Below are 24,805 nucleotides of genomic sequence, written 5' to 3'. Positions count from 1 at the left end.
GAATTTTTATTGGGATTACATTGAATTTATATACCAAGTCTTGGATTATTGACATCATTATAATACTAAATCATCTAGTCAAGGAAGCATACACAGGACAACTTTACCTAAAGAAATGTCCATGGAAAGCAAATAGTCAAAGAAAAGTAGCAGAAGTGAAGTCTTTTTATTTTTAATCCTAGTTTTCTCTAAAAGTTGGAAAACCATGTCCAGATTTTTAAAAGAAAAAAAAACCACCATAGAAATGTTTTATAGGACTATGAGCTCTTTTTTAGTTTCTGCCTCAAGAGGGGAGCTAAAAGCTGGTCTTTGAGAATAAGACCAATCTAAAAAAATCCCTTTATAGTTGCAAAAAAGAAGCGTTATTTTGAAAGATAAGTTGCAAAGAGTTATGAGGAAAGATATATATATATATATATATATATATATGGCCATGGTATAAGACTGCTGACACAGCCATAAGCAAACAAAGATTCTAGAGTAGCTAGTTAATTGAACCAGTTAGGGAAATGAGCCTATGGATCATAATAAATTTGTTTCTTTATTTAAGAACAGAAATGTAAAGATTTTAAATGTTACTTTAAAAAAAACATGTGGCTGCATCATAATAAAAGGATATTTAGAAAGAATTCTACTTACCAGTTTTAATAAAATACCTGGTTTTTTTAAACAAAAACTACCACTACATTAAAAGCTAGCTTTAGTGCAAAATTAACAAACCAAAATTTAGTGATTTGGAATAAAAGCTTTTAAAAATTAATTTTTGGAAAGTAAAAGTTACCCCAAAAAAGTGCTACTGTTTTATATTTTTCCCATTTACAGTTTGCCCGTAGTGAAAAGAGAATTCATTTTTAAAATAAAGATGGAGTAAACGATCTTTTAGACTCATTCCTAAGTAATATAGAAGTTTCTATCAAAATCCATAATCTTATAAAAGCAACTGAAAGGGACGCTTGGGCGGCTCAGTTAAGTGTCAGCCTTCAGCTCAGGTCATGATCCCAGGGTCGTGGGATCAAGTCCTGAGTGGGCTCTTTGCTCAGCAGGGAGCCTGCTTTTCCCTCTGCCTGTTGCTCCCCCTGCTTGTGCACTCTCCCTCCCTCTCTTTCTCTCTTTGACAAATAAATAAATAAATAAAATCTTAAAAAAAAAAAAGCAACTGAAAATAAGAGAAATCATTTGCTATTAAAAATTACTATTCCTTGTAAATGGGTAGGGCCACTGTGGGAAACAGTAGGGAGATTCCTCAAAAAGTTAAAAATAGAACTACCCTATGAGCCAGCAATTGCACTACTAGGTATTTACCCAAAGAATACAAAAATACTAATTTTAAGGGATACATGCAACCTGATGTTTATAGCAGCATTATCTACAGTAGCCAAACTATGGAAACAGCCCAGGTGTCTATCAATTGATAAATGGATAAAGAATGGAATATTACTCAGCCATAAAAAAAGAATGAAACCTGGTCATTTGCAATGACATGGATGGAGCTAGAGTGTATTATGCTGAGTGAAATAAGTCAGAGAAAGACAAATAATTATGATTTCTCTCATATGTGGAATTTTAGAAACAAAACAAATGAGCAAAGGTGGAAAAAGGGGGGGGCAAACCAAGAAACAAACTCTTAACTACAGAGAACAAACTGATGGTTACCAGAAGGGACGTGGGTAGAGGATGGGTTAAATAGGCGATGGTAGTTAAGGAGGCACTTGTGATAAGCACCGGGTGACTTATGGAAGTATCGCATCACTACATTGTACACCTGAAACTAATATCACACTGTATGTTAACTAACTAGAATTTAAATAAAAACTTTAAAAACTATACTACAAATCTACAGGGTGAATACAGAACTAGAGTTGGTTCAGAGACGTCTCTGAGTATGATTATTACGTATAAGAACTGCAAAAGAAAATCACAACCAAGTATGATTGGTATCTGAATATTAGATTTTTGAAAACTAACAATCCATTTGCTTTTAGTCTCCAGAGCAGTATCTGTTATGGAACTTTGTCAAATAGTTCATGCCATTGAAGCATTACGGTTATTTTCAATTAAAGCACCTAGATCTCTGTAGTAAGCCAATGCTTCCCAGTCTTGAAATGAGGAATTTTGGTTACTAAAGGCAGAAAAAGAGGCTAACGTTACAGAGGCATTGTTCAAAGTTTCATTTCTTGTAGTAAAAGCAGGTATAAATTATAATACTATTGGTAGGAATTTTGTAGTAAGAGCCAGGATCAGTAAAATCGGTGTTTTTCTCTTAGAAAGAAGCATAATAAGCTACTGGCAAAATTTCTTTATCAAATAAGACAATTGAATTCTGAATATCTGCAGTACAGTTGTAGAAGGCCATTACTATCACGTATCCATGCTAGAAGGTATTTCACTCTATAGTTGTTCAAAACCACTGGAACTATGAATCACCTCTTAACATTATATACATTTTATTAGATGATTATATACATTATATATTATATATATAACAGAGATGCACTTGATGGCTTCATGTGTTTATCACTGCAAATGCATGCTACAGGGAAAGAGACTATGGATAACAATTACTTTGTGAGTCTGTGATGTGAAAAGAAAAACGTATAGTAGACTTAGTAGTGATAGACTAGCAGCTATATATTAGAGCAAGGGATGTGCTGCTGTGCAAATAAAAAAACTAATACAGTATATCTTTATTAAATTGAATTTAAATTTTAAAAAATTTTTAAAGATTTCAAATGGCTTCCTTAATCTGCACATTTCAAAAATATACCTAGTATCTTGACTAACCAGAACCTCTTATTTTAAGGTTAAAAATACCATGATGGATATTTTTTTAGTTTAAATTCAATTAGCCAATGTATAGCACATCATTAGTTTCAGATGTAGAGTTCAATAATTCATCAGTTGCATGTAACACCCAGTGCTCATCACATCACATGCCTTCCTTAATGCCCATCACTCATTTACCCCGTCCCCTGACCCCCCTCCCCTCCAGCAACCCTCAGTTTGTTTCCTATAGTTGAGTTTCTCATGGTTAATCTTCCTCTCTGATTTCTTCCCATTCAGTTTTCCCTCCCTTCCCCTATGATCCTCTGCGCCATTTCTTGCATTCCACATACCACAATGTTTATAATGCTGAGGTTAAAATACTGAGATTTCATAAGAAAAGTGAATTGTGAAAATAATTCAGTAGTCAAGAATTTCACTCTGCCAATACTTGATTCTCTTTACTCTTCAAAGAAAGAAATCTATGGTGTATTAATGGGCATATTTTAAAACTGCAACCAGATGCTGTAAGAGGATATCAAGAAATATTTCTTAGAGCCACATACAATCAAGGAGTGTGTTGTTAGATATTCAAATGTTTGAAACACTGGACACGTTAGCATCCGACTGAGAACCAAATGTGCTGTTCAGAGAAAAATTTCCCCACACTTTTGGATCTATATTCAACCCAAAATCCAAAATTATCTGACAAAGTCTGCAAACATTCGTTCCCATTTCTAATGACTTATAATTGTGATTTAGCATTTTCTAATTTAGAAGAAAACAAAGTGTAAGAAAACAGCTATGTAAAACCTGAATTACAGTTTAAGTCATCCATGATCTAACCTGTCAGAGAATATTATTATTAATTTTAACATGCTTTACTTTCTTAAATGCTAATAGATTTTAAACCTAAAATTGGTGATTTATATGTGCTCTAAAAATCCATTAAGTGGCCCATGGACATCTAAAGTTAGAGAAACACAGAGTGATAATAAGTTATGATGAGAGAGAGTTTTACCCTGTGCCTGTGCATACCACTGACTCACAGCTAGCATCCAAGGTTTCCGGCAGGGACTGAAAGGAGAGAGTCACTCTCTTCCTAGATACATGTTGTTACTATATCATATTATTTTTATAAATAAGAAAACTGTAATTTTGGTAAGTAAAATAAGTAGAGTCATATAGATTGTACACACTGGAAGCAGATCTAACTCAGGTTTCTCACCCCTAATTCAGATTCTGCTTTGCACCATTCCTTCTCAGAATTGGAGCCTTTGGCATAGTACAGTCCTTTTTGGTTTTGTTTTTGTTTGTTTTTTCTCATTTAGTATTCTTCTTCCTCTCCTCCTTTTTCCTCTCCTCCTTCTTCCTCTCCTCCTCTTCCTCCTCCTCCTCCCCCTGCTTCCTCCTCCACCTCCTCCCTCTTCCTCTTTAGTGTAAGTGACACATTGTTTTAGCTATTTAAACCATCAACTTAAAGGAATATTTATCCCAGAACTCTAACTGGGTTGATGGCTACTAGCTCACTGAAGTTCCTGCATCACAACCAGCTGCAAAGCACTTATTCTGTCTTCTGCACCTATTAAGGCAAAGCATGGGTTTCTCTCCCGACCCCACAACCTGCCTCCCACTTCACTTCCAGACCTGCACATAAAATAAGAAAGCATGTGAATACTGGATATTTTTTTACTTCTTTTTATGCCTTAAACCAACATTGTGGTTTGTAGTTGGGCTGAAGGTTCCCATTCATCCTCTGCCAGTCTTTAAAACTCAGTAGAACTATTTCCACTAGATGGCTGTCTTTACCAAGAACTGTAAGAGCTATGCCAGCTGGTGGCAATTTACAAGTTTGAAAGTGTACCTTTTACAGAGGTAGGTATATGTGCGACCATTTAGTAGACTTACTCATGCAAACCTTCTATCCGTGATCCATTTTTTAGCCCCCACTTTGGAAAAAATCAATAAATGTTTAAAAATGTGTTCAACCTTCGGGCAGCTGGGTGGCTCATCAGTTAAGCATCTGACTCTTGATTTTGGCTCAGGTCATGACCTCAGGGTCTTGAGATTAAGCCCTACGTTGGGCTCTGAGCTCACCCCAGGAACTGCTTGAGATTCTCTCTCTTCCTCTCCCTCTGCCTCTCCCCCAGCTCGCACACTCGATAAATAAATACATTAATAAATAAATTAATAAATAAAGTCTTTTAAAAATGTAATGTGTTTTTTAAAACAGAAGAACAACTGTGTTTCAAGTTGAAATTTTTTCTTGTTTTTTTCTTTTTTTTTTTGGTTGAAATATATTTGACCTATAACTGTGTCAATTTAAGAAATCAACACGTTAATTTGCTACGTTCATATAATATGTTTGTAGCATTAATTAGCACCTTTATCATGTTATATATTTATCATTTCTTTTTAGTAATTGGAATAATTAAGTTCTAGTCTCAGCAAATTTGATGATGATAATAAAACAATATAGTTGCTTATATTCACTATACTGTGCATTAGATCTCTAGGACTTACTTACTATTCACTTCAAGTTTGTTGCCTTAAACAACATCTGAAAATTTTCTTAAAGAAATAAGGAGTTTCAGGGGCGCCTGGGTGGCGCAGTCGTTAAGCTTCTGCCTTCAGCTCAGGGCGTGATCCTGCGTTCTGGGATCGAACCCCACATCGGGCTCCTGCACTAGGAGCCTGCTTCTTCCTCTCCCACTCCCCCTGCCTGTGTTCCCTCTCTTGCTGGCTGTCTCTCTCTCTCTCTGTCAAATAAATAAATAAAATCTTTAAGAAAAAAAAAAAGAAATAAGGAGTTTCAGGGCAGCTGGGTGGCTCAGTTGGTTAAGCATCTGCCTTCAGCTCCGGTCATGATCCCAGCGTCCTGGGATCAAGTCCAGCATCAGGCTCCCTGCTCACTGGGGAACCTGCTTCTCCCTGTCCCTCTGCTGCTCCCCCTGCTTGTGCTCTCTCTCTCTCTGTCAAATGGATAAATAAAATCTTTAAAAATATATGTATATAAATAAGGAGCTTCACCCCGAAGAAAGACTGAAAGACATATATAAAAAATTATCTCTTGTAATTGTTCATATTCTCAAATCAAAAATTACTTGTTGATTATAAAAGTTGTGTACAATATTTGGGAAAAGAGATTGACTATTGCTATTTGTAGTTGGCATTTGTTTTGCATCTTTTTCTCCAGGTGATGAAAGTATTTTTAAGTTAAAATATAATCTATTGAGGGGCGCCTGGGTGACTCAGTTGGTTAAGCATCTGACTTTTGGTTTTGGCTCAGGTCATGATCTAATGGGTTGCAGGAGCAAGCCCCTTGTGGAGCTACTCCTGATCCCACCCCCAACCCGCGCCCTCAACCCAGAGTCTGCTTGAAGATTCTCTCTCTCTCTGCCCCTCCCCACATGCCTGCTCTTGTGTGCATGCTCGTGCACGGGCTCTCTCGCTCTCTCTCTCAAATAAATAACTAAATCTTTAAATATATATATGTAATCTATTGAGTAGAATTTATCATGTGCTACAATTTTTCCTCTGGTCATCAATGAGATTGTTTCTTCCCCTCAAATGCTTTCTTATTTATTAATATTTAACAACTTGTTATTTGATTAGTAGAAAAAATTGAGCACCTTGTTTGAGGGAGGATTGGTTGTTGGTAATTTTTCTGTAAACTTCTTATTGAAGTATAACATAACTAAAGAAAAGCACACAAATCATAAGCATATAGTTTAATTTTCACACAGTGAAATGAATCTCAATGTTTTTGTGCAATTGTAGATTTTATGTTTTAAAAATTCATTTGCTATTTGTTTGATTACCCTCAAGTAATCAGCACCTAGATCAAGAATTAGAACACTGCCAGCCACTCAGAAGCCTATCTGTGCTCCTTCCTGGTCACTCCCCATCAGTGGTGACCATTATCCTGACTTCTAATACCATAGAAGACTTTTGTCTTTTTTTGAAGCTTATATGAATCTTCTTGCTTCTGTTGCTTCCCATGGTGTTTGTGAGACCAATCATGTTGTTTTCACTGCTGCATATCACAACTGTTTATTCATTCTATTATTAATGGACACTTGTGTTATTTCCAGTTTGGAACTATTATGAATACTGCTTCTATGAAGTTCATAAATATACCTTGGATCAAAGTGTGTATGCATTTCTTGGGGTGGGTATATACCTAGAATAGGTGGGATTGCTGGGTCATGGGATTTTCATATGTTCAGCTTTGGAAAATACTGCCAGTTTCCTGAAATGGTTGTACCAATCTACACTCCCACCAGCAAGACATGAGTTCCATTGTTCTATTTCCTCCCCAGCATTTGGTATTGTCAGTCCTTTTATATTGTAGACTTTCTGATGGATAGGTAGTGATATCTCACTGTGGTTTTAAATTACATTTCCTTGAAGACTATGAAATTGTTTATATGCTTATTAAGATTGTTCCCGTCTTTTGGTCATTTTTTATCACCTTCTATACCTTTTTTAAAATTAATTTATAGGACTTCTTTATATATCTGAGGCTTTTCAAGTCAGTGGTTAGACATAAATATACTGTAACTATCTTTTCCCACTCTGGGGCTTGACCTTTTTACTCTCTTAATGGTATTTTTGCTTAACAAATTTAATTTACTAATTTTTTCCCTTTATGTTAGCACATTCTTTGGGCCCTCTTTTTATTTTTTATTTTTTTTAAGTCTTAATGCATTTTTTCTTTTTTTTTTTCTTTTTTTTAAAAGATTTTATTTATTTATTTGACAGAGAGAGACAGCCAGTGAGAGAGGGGACACAAGCAGGGGGAGTGGGAGAGGAAGAAGCAGGCTCCCAGCGGAGAAGCCTGATGTGGGGCTCCATCCCAGAACACCGGGATCATGCCCTGAGCTAAAGGCAGACGCTAAACGACTGCACCACCCAGGCGCCCCTGGGCCCTCTTTTTAAAACTTTGCTTATTCCAGGGGCGCCTAGGTGGCTCAGTTGGTTGAGTATCTGACTCTTGATTTCGACTCAGGTCATGACCTTGGGGTCTTGGGATCAAGCCCCACATTGGGCTCCACGCTCAGCATGGAATCTGCTTGAGATTCTCTTTCTCCCTCTCTCTCTACTCCTGGCTCCACTCATGTACTAAATAAATAAATAAATAAATAAATAAATAAATAAATAAATAAAATCTTTAAAAAAACCTTTGGTTATTTCAATGTCATGAATATATTACCCTATGCTTTCTTCCTAGAGCTTTATTATTTAACCATCTATATTTAAATCTAACACATCTGCAATTGTTTTTTTGTGTGAGGTGTGAGACAAGGGCAAAAGCTCATTTTATTTTATTAACACCAACACCATTTATTAAAAAGACCATCATGGGGAGCTTGGCTAGCTCAGTCGGCAGAGCATGTGACTCTTGATCTCTGGGTTATAAGTTCAAGTGCCATTTGGGTGTAGAGATTACTTAAAAATAATAAAAAATGTTTTGGAGTACCTGGCTGGCTCTGTCGGAGGAGTATGCAACTCTTGATCTTAAGATCATGAGTTCAAGTCCCACATGGGGTGTAGAGATTACTTAAATAAATAAAAAACCTTAAAAATAATAATAATAAGGGTGCCTGGGTGGCTCAGTGGTTGAGCATCTGCCTTCGGCTCAGGTCATGATCCCAGGGGCCTGGGGTCGAGCCGTGTGTCAGGCTCCCTGCTCAGCGGGGAGTCTGCTTCTGTCCTTCTGCCTCTCCCTCTGTGTGTGCACTCTCTCTCTCTGTAGCTCTCCCTCTCTCTCAAATAAATAAAATCTTTAAAAATAATAATAATAATAAATCTTCTAAAAAATAAATAAAAAGACCATGATTTCACTACTGTACTGCAGTTTTATCTTTGTCATAAATGAGGTAACTATATATATGTGGGTTTCTTTCTGGAATTTCTGTTCTCTTTCTTTGGTCTATTTGTCTTTCCCTGGGTCTTCATTATTACAACAACAGGACGAGTCTTGGCAACTGGTATTCTGCATCACCAACCTTGTTTCTTCTTCTTCAAGATTGTATTGACTATCTTGGTCCTTTGCATTTTCAGATAAATTTTAGAATCAACTTATCAGTTTCTATGGGGAAATGAAAACAACTGCTAGGATTGCTATTAGAATTGAATTAAATCAATAAATCAACTTGGAAAAAATTGATACCTGTGGTAGCTTTATAATGTGTCAATTTAGGTAGGTAAAACTACATCTCCCAGAATTCCTTTCCCTGATGGTTTTTGGTTAAAGTGGACCACAGGAGACTTTTTTTTTTTTTTTCATGAGATTTGAAGGGCAGAGGTAATGCAGCAGTCATAATTTTTATGTTTAGAGTTCCAAAGCAGGCACTGTTATAGCTCGTTCACATTGTCACTTATTTCATGGCTCACCTTGTTGGGGTGGTAACAGCAGGGGGGCCTGCAATTGCTCCAACTTCCTGTGAATGCTCTTTCAGCTTCTCTGACTTCTATTAATTTGGTCATCTTTAATTTATCTCAACAATTATTTGTAGTCTTTTGGTGTGGTGGTCTTGCCCACCTTTTATTATATTTATTGCTAGGTATTTGATGTTTTGATGCAATTATAGATTTTATCTTTTTAAATTTTATTTGCTATTCATAGCTAGTAGATAAAAATACAAATTGATTTTTACATTTTGATCATGTATCCTACAACCTTGCTTAAATGTAGTTTTAATAGTTCATGAACTCTTTTGGATTTTCTACATACACTATCATATCATGTGAGATTAATGTGTTTCCTTCTTCCTTTTCTAGCTTTTTTTGCACTGTCTGGGACCTCCAGTACAGTGTTGAGTAGAAGTGATGATAAAAGGTAACCTGTGGGCACCTGGGTGGCTCAGTCGGCTAAACATCTGTCTTCAGGGGCGCCTGGGTGGCACAGCGGTTAAGCATTTGCCTTCGGCTCAGGGCGTGATCCCGGCGTTCTGGGATCGAGCCCCACATCAGGCTCCTCCGCTATGAGCCTGCTTCTTCCTCTCCCACTCCCCCTGCTTGTGTTCCCTCTCTCACTGGCTGTCTCTATCTCTGTCAAATAAATAAATAAAATCCTTAAAAAAAAAAAAAAAAAAAAAAAAAACATCTGTCTTCAGCCCAGGTCATGATCTCGGGGTCCTGGGACCAAACCCTGCATCAGGTTCCCTGCCCAATGGGAAGTCTGCTTCTCCCTCTGCCCCTCCCCCTGCTGCTCCTGTTCTGTCTCTCTAAAATAAATAAATAAAATATTTTTTTTAAAAAAAGGTAACCTTGTCTCATTGCCCATCTCAAGGGGGTGTTTTTAAATAACTTACTCTTTTTTTTTTTTTTAAGATTTTATTTATTCGACAGCGATAGAGACAGCCAGCGAGACAGGGAACACAAGCAGGGGGAGTGGGAGAGGAAGGAGGCTCATAGCGGAAGAGCCTGATGTGGGGCTCGATCCCATAACTCGAGGATCATGCCCTGAGCCGAAGGCAGACGCTTAACCGCTGTGCCACCCAGGCGCCCCTAAATAACTTACTCTTAAGTATTATGTTTTCTCCAGATTTTTTGTAGATATTCCTTATCAGATAAAACAAAATTTCTTCTAGGGACGCCTGGGTGGCTCAGTCGCTTAAGTGTTTGCCTTCAGCTCAGGTTGTGATCCCAGGGTCCTGGGCTTGAGTCCCTTATCCAGCTCCTTGCTCAGCAGGGAGTGTGTTTCTCCATCTGCCTGCCACTCCCCCTGCTTGTGCTCTCTCTCTCTGACAAATAAATAAATTTTTAAAACCTTAAAAAAAAAAAAAGAAACTCCTTTTACTCTAAATTTGCTAAGAGTTTTTATCATCAATGGTTTTTGCATGATCAAATGCTTTTTCTGCATTTACTAAGATGATCATGAGTTTCCTCTTTCTTCCATTAATATGGTGAGTTACACTGATTAATTTTCAAATGTCAAACCAACCTCAACAAAAGCCAATTTGGTCATAATATGTCATCCTCTTTATACATTGATGGATTTAATTTGCTATTTTGTTTAGGATTTCTGCATATATCTTTTTGTAAGAAATTGGCCTGTGATTTTCATTTCATTTCTTAATGTCCTTTTCAAGCTTTGGTATCAGAGGTTATGCTAGCATCTTAAAATGAGTTGGAAGTGCTTCATATTTTTCTATTCTCTGGAGGAGTTGTATAAAAGTCATGTTATTTCTTCCTGAAATATTTATAAGAATTGACCCATAAGGCCGTTGGGCCTGAAAACGTCTTTATGGGAAAGTTTTTAATTACAGAATCAACTTATTTGGTAGATATGGGACTATACAATCTGTGTTGTATATATCATCTTATTTTTTTAATGTCTATATGATCTGTAGAAATGGCCTCTTTTTATTCCTGCTTTGGAATTTTGTGCTTTCTCTCTCTTTTTTCCTTGACTTACCTTGCCAGAGGTCTCTCAAATTTACTAGTCTTTTCAAAGACCCAACTTTTGGTTCTGTTGGTTTTCTCTATTGTGCATTCGTTTTCTATTTAATTAATTTCTGCTCATATTTTTAATTACTTCTTCCTACTTTATAGATGTATTTTGCTGTTGTTTGTCTAAACTTTCAAGGTGAATATTTAGATACTTCATTTTCAGTCTTTCTTCTTTTCCAATATATGCATTTATTTTATTTTTTTTATTATGTTCAATTAGCCAATATATAATATATCATTAGTTTTTGATGTAGTGTTCAGTGATTCATTGGTTGTGTATAACACCCAGCGCTCATCACATCACGTGCCCTCCTTAATATCCATCACCCAGTGACCCCATCCCCCCACCCCCTTCCCTTCTGTAACCCTCAGTTTGTTTCCCAGAGTCCAGAGTCTCTCATGGTTTGTCCCCCTCTCCAATTTCTTCGCATTCGTTTTCCCTCTCTTCCCCTCTAGTCCTCTGTGCTATTCCTTATATTCCACATATGTGTGAAACCATATGGTAATTGTCTTTCTCTGCTTGACTTATTTCACTTAGCATAATCCCCTCCAGTTCCATCCATGTTGATGCAAATGGTGGATATTCATCCTTTCTGATGGCTGAGTAATACTCCATTGTATATATGAACCACATCTTCTTTATCCATTCATCTATTGAAGGACCTCTTGGCTCTTTCCCCAATATATGCATTTAAAGCTACAAATTTCCCTGTATCTTTTTGGAGGAACACAATTTAACCCACTACACAGCCTTAAATTAATTATTATTTTTACTACTTCCCTGACAATGCTAGGACTTTAGAACACTTTAACTCCATTTACCATCTCCTGCCTTTTGTGTTATTATTATACATTAATTCTGTATATTTTAAATTGCAAAGAACGTTACTGCTATTTTATATAGTCAAAACCCATTTGTATTTACCCATATATTTAGCTTTTTCATTGCCCTTCATTTGTTTTCTACATTTTATTTTTCCATCTTGGAGCATTTGCTTTCCCTTTTGCTCTTAGTCTGCTGGGACTCCAATTACGTGTATGTCAGATCTGTTCGCTATGTCCCATTTGTCTCTGCTGAAATTCTCTTTTTCTTAATCTATTTTCTCCTTTTTCTCTATTTTCTTGAATATCCTCATCATAGTTATATTTTAAAAATTGTCTGATATCTATAATTCTGAATCTCCTGTCTGATTTTTCTCTCATGTTCATGGTCATTTTGTCTTATTTCTTGGTATGCCTGATATTTTTTGATTGACAGTCAGATATTGTATTGAAAAACTGTAGAAGCTCTGCATCCTGCCAGAATTTCCGGGGAGGGCTCATCATTTCCTCTGCTAGGTGGGTAGAGTTAAGGCTAATCACCTTAATCTAATCAGGACTGATGACTCAAGGTTAGGCTGCAGTTTTACCGTATAAGCTTTTTGACCTCTTCATCATTCCCACCCTAGAGTATAGCCTGCAGAGCTCCAGCCAACAGCGTGGGCAGTTCCCCACAGTCCTATTCGTGACCTGTCTTGAACTCTAATCCCTAACTCTTTGGTAGACTGAGATGATCAAAAAACTCCACTCTGCTTTTCAGAAACTTTCTCCCTAGCTTCCTGCCTCCTACACTTTGTTGCTTCAGGATTCAGAAAAATGGCTTAGAATAAACCTATTCAATGGGGCTCAGTTTTCTGCCCCTCCAGCTTCCAGTTTGTGTCTATTTAGATCCACAGGACTGCCAAAAGCTCTGATGGTTTCTCTGCCTTCCAGCAGCAACCCTTCCCCCCAAGACTCTTATACATTTCCAGCCACATTCCTTGAGCCCATATTTGTGAAATTCCCCATGGAAAAACATGACTGCAGAATGTTAGTTCAGCTCTCCATGGTTTTCCCCTGTTCAGAATCTTGACCTCTCAAGTTCTAAGTTGCCTTAGCAGCGTCCCCATACCCAAGATTTTTTTAAAATCCAACTTCTCTAGTTATTCTTAAAGGGTGCATTTTTCTGCCATAAGTTACCCTATAGTGCTAAAAGTAGACGTTCTAACCACAGAGTTTCAGAGCTTCCCCTTCAGTAGAGCTATTGATTATGATTTGGGAAGTTAGACTGCTGAACAAGAGAGTTTATCTTTTTTTTTAAGATTTTATTTATTTATTCAACAGGATAGAGACAGCCAGCTAGAGAGGGAACACAAGCAGGGGGAGTGGGAAAGGAAGAAGCAGGCTCATAGCAGAGGAGCCTGATGTGGGGCTCGATCCCACAACGCTGGGATCACGCCCTGAGCTGAAGGCAGACGCTCAACCGCTGTGCCACCCAGGCGCCCCTATCTTTTTTTTTTTTAAATCAGGTATATGATGGTCTCTAAATCCCAGCTGTAATTAGGTGTCCTATGACAAAATATATATTTAAATTATAGAACTTGTCATTGGACACTTCTGTCTGTAAATTAATTTAGAAAAATAAATATACAAAATAAAAAACAAATATTTCTCACAGTTCTGGATGCTGGGGCCAGCAGACTCTTGTCCGATGAGAACCCTCTTTTTGGTTTACAGATGGCCACCTTCTTGCTGGATCTTCACATGGTGGAAAGAGAGATCATTTTTCTTGTGTTTCTTCTGAGGGCACTAATCCCATTGTAAAGATTCCACCCTCATGGTCCCACATCCAAAAACCATTACACTGGGGATTGGGGCTTCAATGTATGAATTTTGGTGGGGACACAAACATTCAGTCCATAGTAGCCATGAATTGTGGTATACGATTAACTCAATTTTCTGTAGCTATATGTGTAGATGCTGCATTTGCCACCCAGATCCCCTCTCCAGAAATGGAGTATTTATCCCCTCAGCCCCTGGAAGTGCTGCAGGAAGACACCCCTGAGCTCTCAGCCTTCTTTGGGGGATTGTTTTGCCTGAAGAAAACTGGCCCAATATCCTACCTCCTTCCAAGGGTAGCTCATATCCAGTGACTGATCAGTGTAGGAGTATAAGCATCTGTTCCCCTTGCCCAAACTTGGGACAGTTTTGATTCCCAGATCCAGAGTTTATCATCAGGTTGGTTGATTGGGACTGCAGCTCGGTTCAACTTTCTCCCTCTACCAATCCTGTTTCCTTTGCCTCCCTTCCCAGGACCACTCCCTAATAAATGTCCTGCATATTAATCTCCATCTCAGAGTCAGCTTTCCAAAGAACCCAAGTTGTGACACAAACATTAATACAAGTACGTGGCTTTAACCTTTGTTAACATATTTTTCCCTTTTGCTGACCTCTATTTTTCAAATTTTCAACAACAAACATTTGGGGAAAAGAAAAAATATGAAACGTTCTTTTTTTTTCTTTTTTTTTACAAAATAAGATGAGGATGTATTTCTATCAGCTTTAGCAATAACAAAGCATGCCAAATTTTTGTCTTGAACATAAAATAGCTGAAAATACCATAGAAATTGAAAAGCCAAAATACCATCGCTATTTATCTAGAGAAATTCAAAGGAATATACAATGAAAAGTAAATAGACATATAATCAGTTCCCATTAGGTAGCAAGTTAAATACCAAACCAAAGCTTCCTCACTAAATCATTTTGCAGTGGCTGTCTCATTCCCAAGGTCCTGCAATATCACACTTGAGCCAAGATCACTTAGTAATGCTTTTTCATTCCCTCACCACTTGTTCATTTGATCCACCTGCCCCATCTACCATGATCTTGTGAGCTTTCAGTCCTACACATACCTATGTTTGACAAGCATTTCTTCACAACCATCAGTGGCTCGGTGTATTAATTTCCCAGAGCTGCGTACCACAAACTGGGTGGCTTATAATAACAGAAATCATAATTCTGGATTATCAGAGTGTCAGCAGGGCCATGCTTTCTCTGAAACACTCTATGGAAGATCCTCCCATGCTTCTTCTAGCTATTGGTGATTGCCAGCAATCCTCCCATGGCATTTTCCCAATGAGTCTGTGTCTGTGTGTCCTTATCTTTCTTGTAAGGACTCCAGTGGTTGTATTAGGGTCCATCTTAATCCAATATGACCTCAACTTAATTATATTAGCAAAGACCCTATTTTCCAAATAAGGTCACATACTGAGGTCAAATTGGACATGATTTTAGAGGAGATACCATTTAATTCAGTATAGTCTGTCCTCTGGCTCCCCCAAACCCACATCCATTGCATGTGCAAAATACATTTACCCCATCTCAAAATCCCCCCAAATCTTAACCCATTACAGCATTAAATCTAAATATCATGAACAATCAATTTGCTATCTATCTGAAAAAAAAAAAAGATATTGAATACCTATCTTATACCATACTCCAAAGTCAAGGGCAGAAGGATTAAGTATGTAAGTGTAAAAAGTGAAAATTTTCACTTTTAGAAGAAAATAAAGAATATGTTTTCCATCTTGGGATAAGGGAAAATTCCTTAAACACACACAGAAACACAAAGTAGGTGAAAATATTCATAATTCAACTATATTAAAACTGAGACATCCTTTCATTGGGAAAGTAAACAAGCAAACCATAAATTGGGAGAAGATAGTTTCAACACTGACAAAGGATTAGTATCCAGAATATATAAAGAATGCCCACAAGTCAATAGTAAAAGGCAAACAACCCAACAGAAAAATAGGCTAAAGATATAAATAAGCATTTACTGCAAAGGAAATACAAATAGACCATAAACATGTGAAAATACACTCAACTTTATTTGCACTTTATATCATCTTAACCGTTTTTAAGTGTACAGTCAGTAGTAGTAACTATATTCACATTGTCCTGTCACCATTTATTAGAACTCCTTCCTTTCAGATAAGAGTTGTGGGCCACTTCAAGCTTCCATATATTCATGAGTCTATATCTGGATTGTATTTCATTCCATTGATTCATTTAGATATTCCTCCTCCAATACATCTTAACACATCCTCTAATACTATCATAATATAACTTGGTAATAAGTTTTTATATCAGGTAGGGCAAATCTCACACCTAACTCTTCCTTGATTTTTTTTTGAGATTTGGTCTCCCATATAAATTTTGGAATGAGTCCTGAGTTCCTTCAAAACCCCATTGGGAATTTGATGAGACTTGCATTGAATTTATAGATCAATTTGGGAAGAATTGCTGTGTTCAGGATATTGAGTCCTCCCATCCTTGAACATGGCATATCTGTTTATTTAGGTCTTCTTTAATGAATTTCAATAAAATTTTATTGTTTCCTTCATATAGGTCTTGCACATTCTAGTTTTATTGCAATCATAAGTGGGTTTTTTTTAAGTATGGCTTATCAAACCACTGTAAAAAGACATTTTCAAAGCACTTGTAGACATTTAAATATGAACTGGATATTAGATGATATTAAGGTATTGATGTTAATTTGGTTAGGTTAATATGTTTAAATGATATTCATTATGGTAAAAAAAAAAAAAACCAAGATCTTTAATTATTAGAAACATACACCTAAATATTTACTAGTAAAGTGACATGATATTTTGCTTGTTTAAAAGTTAATAAAAATCATTTTAAATAGTTTATTTTACAAATAAGGGAAGAGATAAAAGAAGAATGGCAAAATAGTGACAATTGTTGAAGCTGGGTAATGGTTATAAGGGAGTTCATTATACTATTCTCCTTATTTTTGTGTATGTTTGAAATTGTCCATAATAGACTTTAAAATTATATTTTCTACTTATTTTTTGCTAAGGTATAGAAATGTATGTACCCATTCTGTGGTATTTTATTATGGCAGCCCTAACAAACTAATACGCTTCATATAAGTGGAATCATACAGTATTTGTCCTTTTCGTAACCAGCTTATTTCACTTAGCATATTTTCCTCAAGCTCCATCCATGTCATAGCATATGACAGGAATTCCTTCCTTTTTTAAAAGTGGAATAATATTCTTTTTTTTTTAAGATTTTATTTATTTATTTGAGAGAGAGAGAGAGAGGTGGAGGGAGAGGGGCAGAGGAAGAGGAAGAAGCAGGCTCCCCACTGAGCAGGGAGCCTGACTCTGGGGCTAGAGCCCAGGACCCCAAGACAAACGGATCACGATCTAAGCAGAAGGCAGAAGCTTAACCAACTGAGCCACCCAGGCGCCCCCAAAAGTGGAATAATATTCTATTGTATATGTGTACCACATTTCATTTATCCATTCATCTGCTTGTGGACATTTGAGTTGTTTCCACCTGGATGTTGTGAATAATGCTGCTATGAACACAGCTGTGCAAATATCTCTTAGAAATCAGGCTTTCAATTCTTCTGTATATATGCAAGAGGGATTACTGGATCATATGATAGTCTGATTTTAAATTTCTGGAGGAAATGCCATACTGTTTCCCATGGTAGTCGCACCATTTTGTAGTCCCACCAAAACTGCGCAAGAATTCCACAATTTCTCCACATCCTCATCAGCACTTACTATTTTCTGTTCTTTTGATAGTAGTCATCCTAATGGATGTGCAGTAGTATCACAGCATGGTTTCCATTTGCATTTTCCTAATGATCATTCGGTATATATAAAAATGCAGACTAAGACCTTTTTCAAATACCATTTACCTCCACTATATTTATTGGAAAAATTAATTTGACAATACCAAGAATTGACAAGGACAGAGATTTTTTTAAAAATACACACTGCTGGTGGGCATATACATCATCAACAATCTCTTTGAAAAATAATTTGGCATTACCTTGTAAAAGTAAACATTCATTTTCCCTAAGACTCAGCAATTCTATTCCTAGGTAGTCCATTCCTGTGGTGCTTTTCAAATCCTGAGTCAACACTCATTTGTGAGTTCTGTAAACCATTTACTGAGAGTCACAATTAGCACTTTTAAGCAATGGAGAAGTGTGTTTACTGGTTGAAGACACCAGTTGCATTTCTATCTCTCAAACAAATAAAATCTTTATAAAAAAACAAAATGATCATAATACCAAAACTTAGAAGCAAACCAAGCGGCCAGTAAAATTGTAAATTTGTGGTATATTCATACAAGGCGATTCTATAAAGCAATGAAAATGAATTCATGAGACTTACAAACATCTCCTTAAGTGAAAAAAGACCACAAAGACTGACATTTTTATAAAGCTCCAAAACAAGTAAAACTGAACAATATGTTGTTGAGGGATACACACATGGGAAAGGATTAATAAGGATAAATTAGTATACACAGAATAATAAAATTGGGAACACATTTGCCAAGTGGATGAAATGGGAAAGAAAAGGGTAGATGCAATAGTATTGGTGCTCTAGTTCTTACATGCATTCATGGATATTCATTTTATTAATATGCAATATAAATTACTAAATATATTATTATGTATATATAGTTAAACTTATGTATGTATAAAAATGTTCCTTCCTAAAAGTGTACATCCTCTATCTTCTTGCACCGTAGTGAGTCAACATTCCCAAACAGAAACTGAATTTCCTGAAAAACAGGTTAAGAAGTTAAAGACAACAAGGGGAAAAATGCTTGTCAGCATGCCAAAGGTCAACATGTATCATTTCATGTAAGCATAGCTTACTTTCAAGCAGTTTCCTGAGGCCAGGGCATGGAGTAGGGAACGATAACAGCTAGAGCACTACCTTAAGCGTGACAATTAACTGTGCTTTCCTTCCTTTGATGGTACATATGCTATAGTATATATATATATGGAAAATCACTAAACTTTGTTGGTGATGTGTATACCCAGTGTATCCACATCCCAACCGAGTCAGTACAATGCTGATATCTTTATGGGCCCATTAGTAACTTCTGAGCTAACAACTATGGGAAGAGTAATGAATCAGAGCCATCCCTCTCAATTATTAATTTAGAATTGGAACAAACTTTCATTGCTTTCCTAATTTTAAATGAACTTGGGGCAGCTCGTCCAAACTTCCCATTAAGTGGAAAGCAACTCATTCGTTCTCGAAATGTGGCTCACAAGAAGCAACAGAATAGCAGTTGCAAGGGAAGGGAAGAGGCAGTTAGGAAAACGGAAAAGAAATCCCCCAGGAGAAAGGGATTGTGAAAGATGAAAAATGGAAAATTTCCACGCCAAGATTCCCAAAATAATATGCAAGATCGGAGGGGAAACTTTAAAGGGTTCTTTTCAGTGTAATAACAATAAAGAAATTCAGCTCAGGAAATCCATGCTTTAAAAAAAGACAATAACGAAAACCACTCGACTTCAGCAAAACCCACTGCAAAGATGGCGGTGGGACGAAGCCCCTTCTCGTCCCGCGGCCAAAGGTTCTCGCTTCGCATTTCCCACAAGCCCCTCCGCAAGGCCCCGCTCTCAGAAACCTGCCTGGCCGGTCCCCCACCACTGCGCACGCGCCGCACCACGTCACGTGCCCTCCCAGGGCTCAGCGGAGCTGGCAGGAGGGGCCTTGCCAGCTTCCGCCGCCGCGTTGCTTCGGGGCTCGAACGGCGGGGTCGCGCTGCCTCCGCCGCCGAGGGGCAGCCGGGGGTCGCGGGGCCGAGCGAGGGGCACGCGGCGGCGCGGCCATGGGACTGCGCCGACCCCGGTGACAGCAGGGAGCCGAGCGGCCTGGGCCCTGAGCGCGTCTCCTCCGGGGGGCCTCGCCCTCTTGCTCGCAGGGCCGGGGCTCCTGCTGCCGTTGCTGGCGCTGCTGCTGGCCGCGGCGGCGGCCAGGATCATGTCGGGCCGCCGCTGCGCCGGCGGGGGCGCGGCTTGCGCGGGCGCGGCGGCCGAGGCGGTAGAGCCAGCCGCCCGCGAGCTTTTCGAGGCGTGCCGCAACGGGGACGTGGAGCGAGTCAAGAGGCTAGTGACCCCCGAGAAGGTGAACAGCCGCGACACGGCAGGCAGGAAATCCACCCCGCTCCACTTCGCCGCAGGTAACCGGGACCGACGCCGCCTCGCTTTGCCCTACACCCCACCTGCCCACCCTGGCTCTCAGGCCTGAAACCAAGCACGGTGCTCTTCTGACCCCCGGTTTTTCCCCCCGAGGACTCCCGTGCTGGTCATCTCGCTCTCTTCGTTTGGGGACCGAGGCGAGGACCTGGGGCTAGGGGGCGAGAGTGCCCCACTCACGGGATTTTTTTTTTTTTTTTTTTTTTTTTTGCTTTGTGTTGTATCAACAATACCTGTACCAACTTCCGGCCTTGCTGCTCTAAGAGCCTTCCCATACGCTAAAAAGAGTAGGGGACTCAGGAGACCTTGTGATTTGAAAGGCCAGTTATCTCCAAAGTCTATCGTTCTCGCAAGTTCCACTATAAGTCTTATCAATCCTTTGGGTTAAGGTCTTAAAGGCCTTTGTAAAATGCAAGGATGTAATTTAGGAGGAGTAGCTTAATTAGCCATTGACACGTTATTGTTAATGGGTTTATCAGGACGGTCAGTCATTAGCAAGTTTCTGGAGAGGCTAGAACTGGAAATAGTCAAGTTTGGGTGAACTGAGTGAGATCTGACTTCGGGTGGGTGCGGGCGGGTCGTGGCTGCCACATACACACACAAGTTGGGGTGGAAAGTGGTAGGATGAGAGGAAAAGATGGTGGAGGTACTTCAGCCTGGATCTAGAATTGAAGTTGGGACGAACCTCGCCCCATTCTGAGATTTAGATCGTTTGAATTACTTTTCCTTTCATATTTACTAGGTTGACTTTATGATATAAAGGTATTAAGTTTAATTGAAGAATTTAAAAGAACTAGGGATGAGACGCTCTGTTTATTTCCATAAAGCATTTATACCTTTCACTTGGGGAAAGATCATGACTATATCCTCAGGTGAGCTATGCATGATTGAAAATAGGAGTAGGTACTCATGATAATCTTGGGTTTTTTATTTTGTATTACGTGATTGTTTAAAATAATTTTTTGAAAAAAAGGATACGTTTTAAAACGTTCCCTTCTTTTGGAGTAGGCATGATGAGCAGAGAAAGAGTGTAAGAAAATTTTCCATGTTCACAGACATTGCTTTTACTTGATTTGTTTGCTTTAACTTTGTCCCTGTTTTAAAATCTAAATACTAGAAGGTATGCTTTCTTTATCAGTTCCAACTTTGTTGGGTTCCTATTTGGGGAGCCTTTTTAAGAGGAAGGTTTGGTGGGAGAAATAGAAACAGCCTGTGGGCTGCAGAAAGGGAAAGGAGAAAAATACTAAAGTCAAATCTCACCTGTTTGCCATTTTCCCTAAAATTTTAGTGATCAGTGCTATCTTTTCTCAGCTAATTTGGATTATCCTGTTTGGCCATGTAGTCAACACTTAACCGATTTGGCAAATTGTCATAACCAACTGATAAGTAATCCAAAGGGTAGTGTTACTTAGATTCTGTTCACTTGATCTGTGGGACAAAAATAGCCAAGCAAGATCTCAGTTGCTACCTTTCAAGAATTTGGTGTATTAATGAGTTCATATCTGAAAATAGTAATATTTAGAGGTTGTGGGATTAGCTTCTTATTGACCTTGTTCCTCCACCATCCCATCCTCAGTTCTTTCCCAACATTTCAAAGTACTTTTTTACATAGATTTCCTGTGGCTCTGACTGAAACGGAAAATTTGCTTTAGGAACCAACCTGTCTCACTATTTACCCAGATTATCTGGTACAGGTTATACAACTAAGAACTTAAGGTGTAAAAGAATAATAAAATAAAAGTTGCTAATGGTGTACATTAAACCACAGTATTAAGAGCCTTGCATTTAAACCCAGGCGTATAAGAAACTTTAAAAATTTGCTTTGTAAATTCAGTCAATTAATGAGAGAAGCTATTTTAATTTTTAAATAAATGCATCCAGCTGCATTTTCTCTTCTATGTGGAAAATACATTTTATAATTTCTTGTGGACAGTGAGCTGTCACTCATGTTGGTGTGCATATAAACATGCCATTGGAAGCTCAGTGTAGATGTGGGGACTGTGTTTGTACATTGTACGGTAAGCTATGGGGGGAAATTCTTTTTATTTATTTATATATTTTAACCAATTAAAGTTTGGAGGTTTTATGGGGGGAGGGGACACGTTTTTGTCTTTCTCTCTTGATTTCCAGGGAGTTGGAATGAGATCTGTGCAGGCTAAGGAAATGAATCATGGTAGAAGAACAGTTTAGAAAAAATTTGGTTTGTCTTCTCATCTAAAATTGTTAGTTAAATTAAATGAATAGTCCTGCTCCCAATAGTCAGTTAACTCCCAAGGAGTTAAGTTCTTCTGTTAATGAAAAATAACCAGTATAAATAGGAACTTTTTTCTGTTGGGTGCTTTTTACTATTAAACTAGATTGCATTTCTTCAAGATAAATATGATTTAAGAAGCCATTTTTTTTTTTAAGATTGATTTATTTTAGAGTGAGAGAGCATAGGGTACGGGGGCGGGGAGGGGGCAGAGGGAGAGAGAGAGAAAGAATCTCAAACAGACTCTCTGCTGAGCTTGGACCCCGATGTGGGGCTTGATCTCATGACCCTGAGATCATGACCTGAACCATAATCAAGAGTTGGACACTTAATGGACTGAGCCATCCAGGTGCCCCTTCAGAAGCCATTTCTTATGAGAGAAATTGTTTCCTCTTCAATCCCCCACCACACACACACGATATGAACAATTTTTTTTTTTTTTTTTTGGAATACATCACAAAACTTGTGGGGGCAAGTTGATGGATAGGGAGGCTGCAAGTCTAATTTTGCCAAAAGCAGTAGCGTCTGAAATTCTTGACAGTATAATCCCCTAGAAAACAGCAGATTTCAGTAAAGGAGATTGGTTCTCTGAATTTATTTCTGAAAAGTAAAGAAGAGAGACAAAAACTTTGGGAGAAAGTCATGTTGTCTGTCTTAGCCAAAGAAAGAAATACATAGCATACTCCAGAATCTTAGAATGGGGTTGGGGGTGGTGATAGAATTCCGTGGCTTCAGTATTTGGGGTCTGCAGAGAGGTATCATTCAGTAGAGAAATATGTAAAACATCTATTAGGTTTAAGGAATTCAAGTATAGAGATGATGGAAAGAGATGAGGTACATATTTATATGTTATTGGAGAATGACAAGTTGAAAAGAGCTTGCATTGTAGAGTTCTAGCTAAACAAGGTTAACACTTGTATTTATATGCTACTCAGACATATACATTGGATTAATCAGACTGAATTTCAGTTATTATATTCAGTTGTGTGAATTGCATGTAAGAGGGTTTTGGGAGGGTTAGTGTCTTTTTTGTTTTAAAGATTAAATTGAGAGAGAGATGAAAAGCATGCTGTCAGGGAGGAGGGGCAGAGGGAGAGGGAGAGAGAATCTCAAGCAGACTCCCCACTGAGTACAGGGCTCAATCCCACGACCCTGCGCTGAAATGAAGAGTCTAGCTGCTCAACCACCTGCGCCACCCAAGCCCCCCTGGTTTTGTTTTTTATTCAGAGGAGGGAAGTGGAATTAGAGCATGTGGAATTTATTATAAAAGCAACAGATAAGAAAACTAGAGTTACTTTAGAGATGAAAGAAGACTAAGGTTAGACAATGCTACTGTCTTCACATATGTAGAAGACAAGTAGAAAAGTAAAATGGGTATTGGATATGAGTTGTTTGGCTTGGGCAGTCAAAACCAGGGCCAGTAGGTGAAAGGTTACAAGGAGTCAGACTGCCTTTAGTAATCTGTTTGTGGAATAGGCTGGAAGTGTCCAAACAGTGGTTGGATTGGCATCTTTCGGAGATGTTGTAGAAAGAGTGGGCAGTTGGACCAACAGGTCAGAATCTGGAGTGGTATAAGAAAGTGGAATGCTTACCCCAATTGAATGTTTTAACAACTCAGCTACCAAAGATATAATAGCCTTTGTAATTGGCCATTCATATCCTTTCCCAAAATGGTACTGTCGAAGACCTCCAAAAACATCTCAATAGCATTTCCTACTTTTGGCTATAGGCTAATGCAATAATTACAGGAGATGCACAAATGGACCCATATTCCTTACCTAGGACTAGAATTATAGATTGTTTCCCGGATTTGTTTTTGTTGTGGGAGATGATTAAATCCTGCATCAGTAAAAAAAAAAAAAAAAAAAAAAAAAAAAAAACCAATATCGCATAAAGACCAGTCTGTTTAAGAATTCAGAATCTTTCCTGACTTACCAGAACTCTCAGTATATTACCAAGACTTGAGCTACACCTCTTTCTTCAGATCTTGTTGGACTTAGAAATTGACTTCAATAATAACTAGTTTGGGGTATTTGTTTCAATACTCGCCCATTCAGATTGTCAGGATTTGATCAACCCAGAGGCTATGGCATTCTTTTCCAGGTTTCTCCTAGTCTGACGGGAGAGGTAGTGTATCTGTCCCAGGTTGAGCTGGGCAAAACCTTATTCCTTGTATTCCTCATTCTAAAGAAATGCATATGGAAAATACCTTTTTTGAATCTTGGTGAACTAAAGTTAATAGTAAATGAGAGGCTTAATATGTCATCCCACAAAAAAATCTGGTGAGAGTCCTGGCTGTATAAGTCAAAGCTGAAGGCTGCTTGATTATGCATTCCCAGCTCTCAGACCACAAGAGCCTTCTCTGTTTCATGGTGTTGACATTTTCTGTTTCTGAGCTTTTCCTTCTGACAAAGTGCTGTGTGACACGAGCCTGGACATCACTGTCATTTCGTATTGGATGGGTTTTATCAATGGCCCATCCCACATTT

General features: G+C 38.2%; 1 protein-coding gene across 5 annotated transcripts in view; it reads left to right on the top strand.

Moving 5' to 3' along the window:
- The first annotated feature begins 19,645 nt into the window (after positions 1-19,645).
- Positions 19,646-24,805, top strand: part of TNKS2 (tankyrase 2) — a 73,047-nt gene continuing 67,887 nt past the window's right edge. For 3 of the 5 annotated variants that reach the window (XM_057308508.1, XM_057308511.1, XM_057308509.1), the window contains exon 1: positions 19,647-20,049. In XM_057308508.1, coding sequence (XP_057164491.1) covers positions 19,851-20,049 — 199 coding nt within the window. In that variant the 5' untranslated portion in view covers positions 19,647-19,850. Of the gene's footprint in view, positions 20,050-24,805 lie in introns of all 5 variants that reach the window. The other 2 variants (XM_057308510.1, XM_057308507.1) reach the window with 1 other exon arrangement.

The sequence above is a fragment of the Ursus arctos genome, unplaced genomic scaffold (genome assembly GCF_023065955.2).
Source record: "Ursus arctos isolate Adak ecotype North America unplaced genomic scaffold, UrsArc2.0 scaffold_7, whole genome shotgun sequence".
Taxonomy (NCBI): Eukaryota; Metazoa; Chordata; class Mammalia; order Carnivora; family Ursidae; genus Ursus; species Ursus arctos.
Note: the sequence above shows the minus strand (reverse complement) of the source record. Positions and strands in the feature narration are given on the sequence as shown.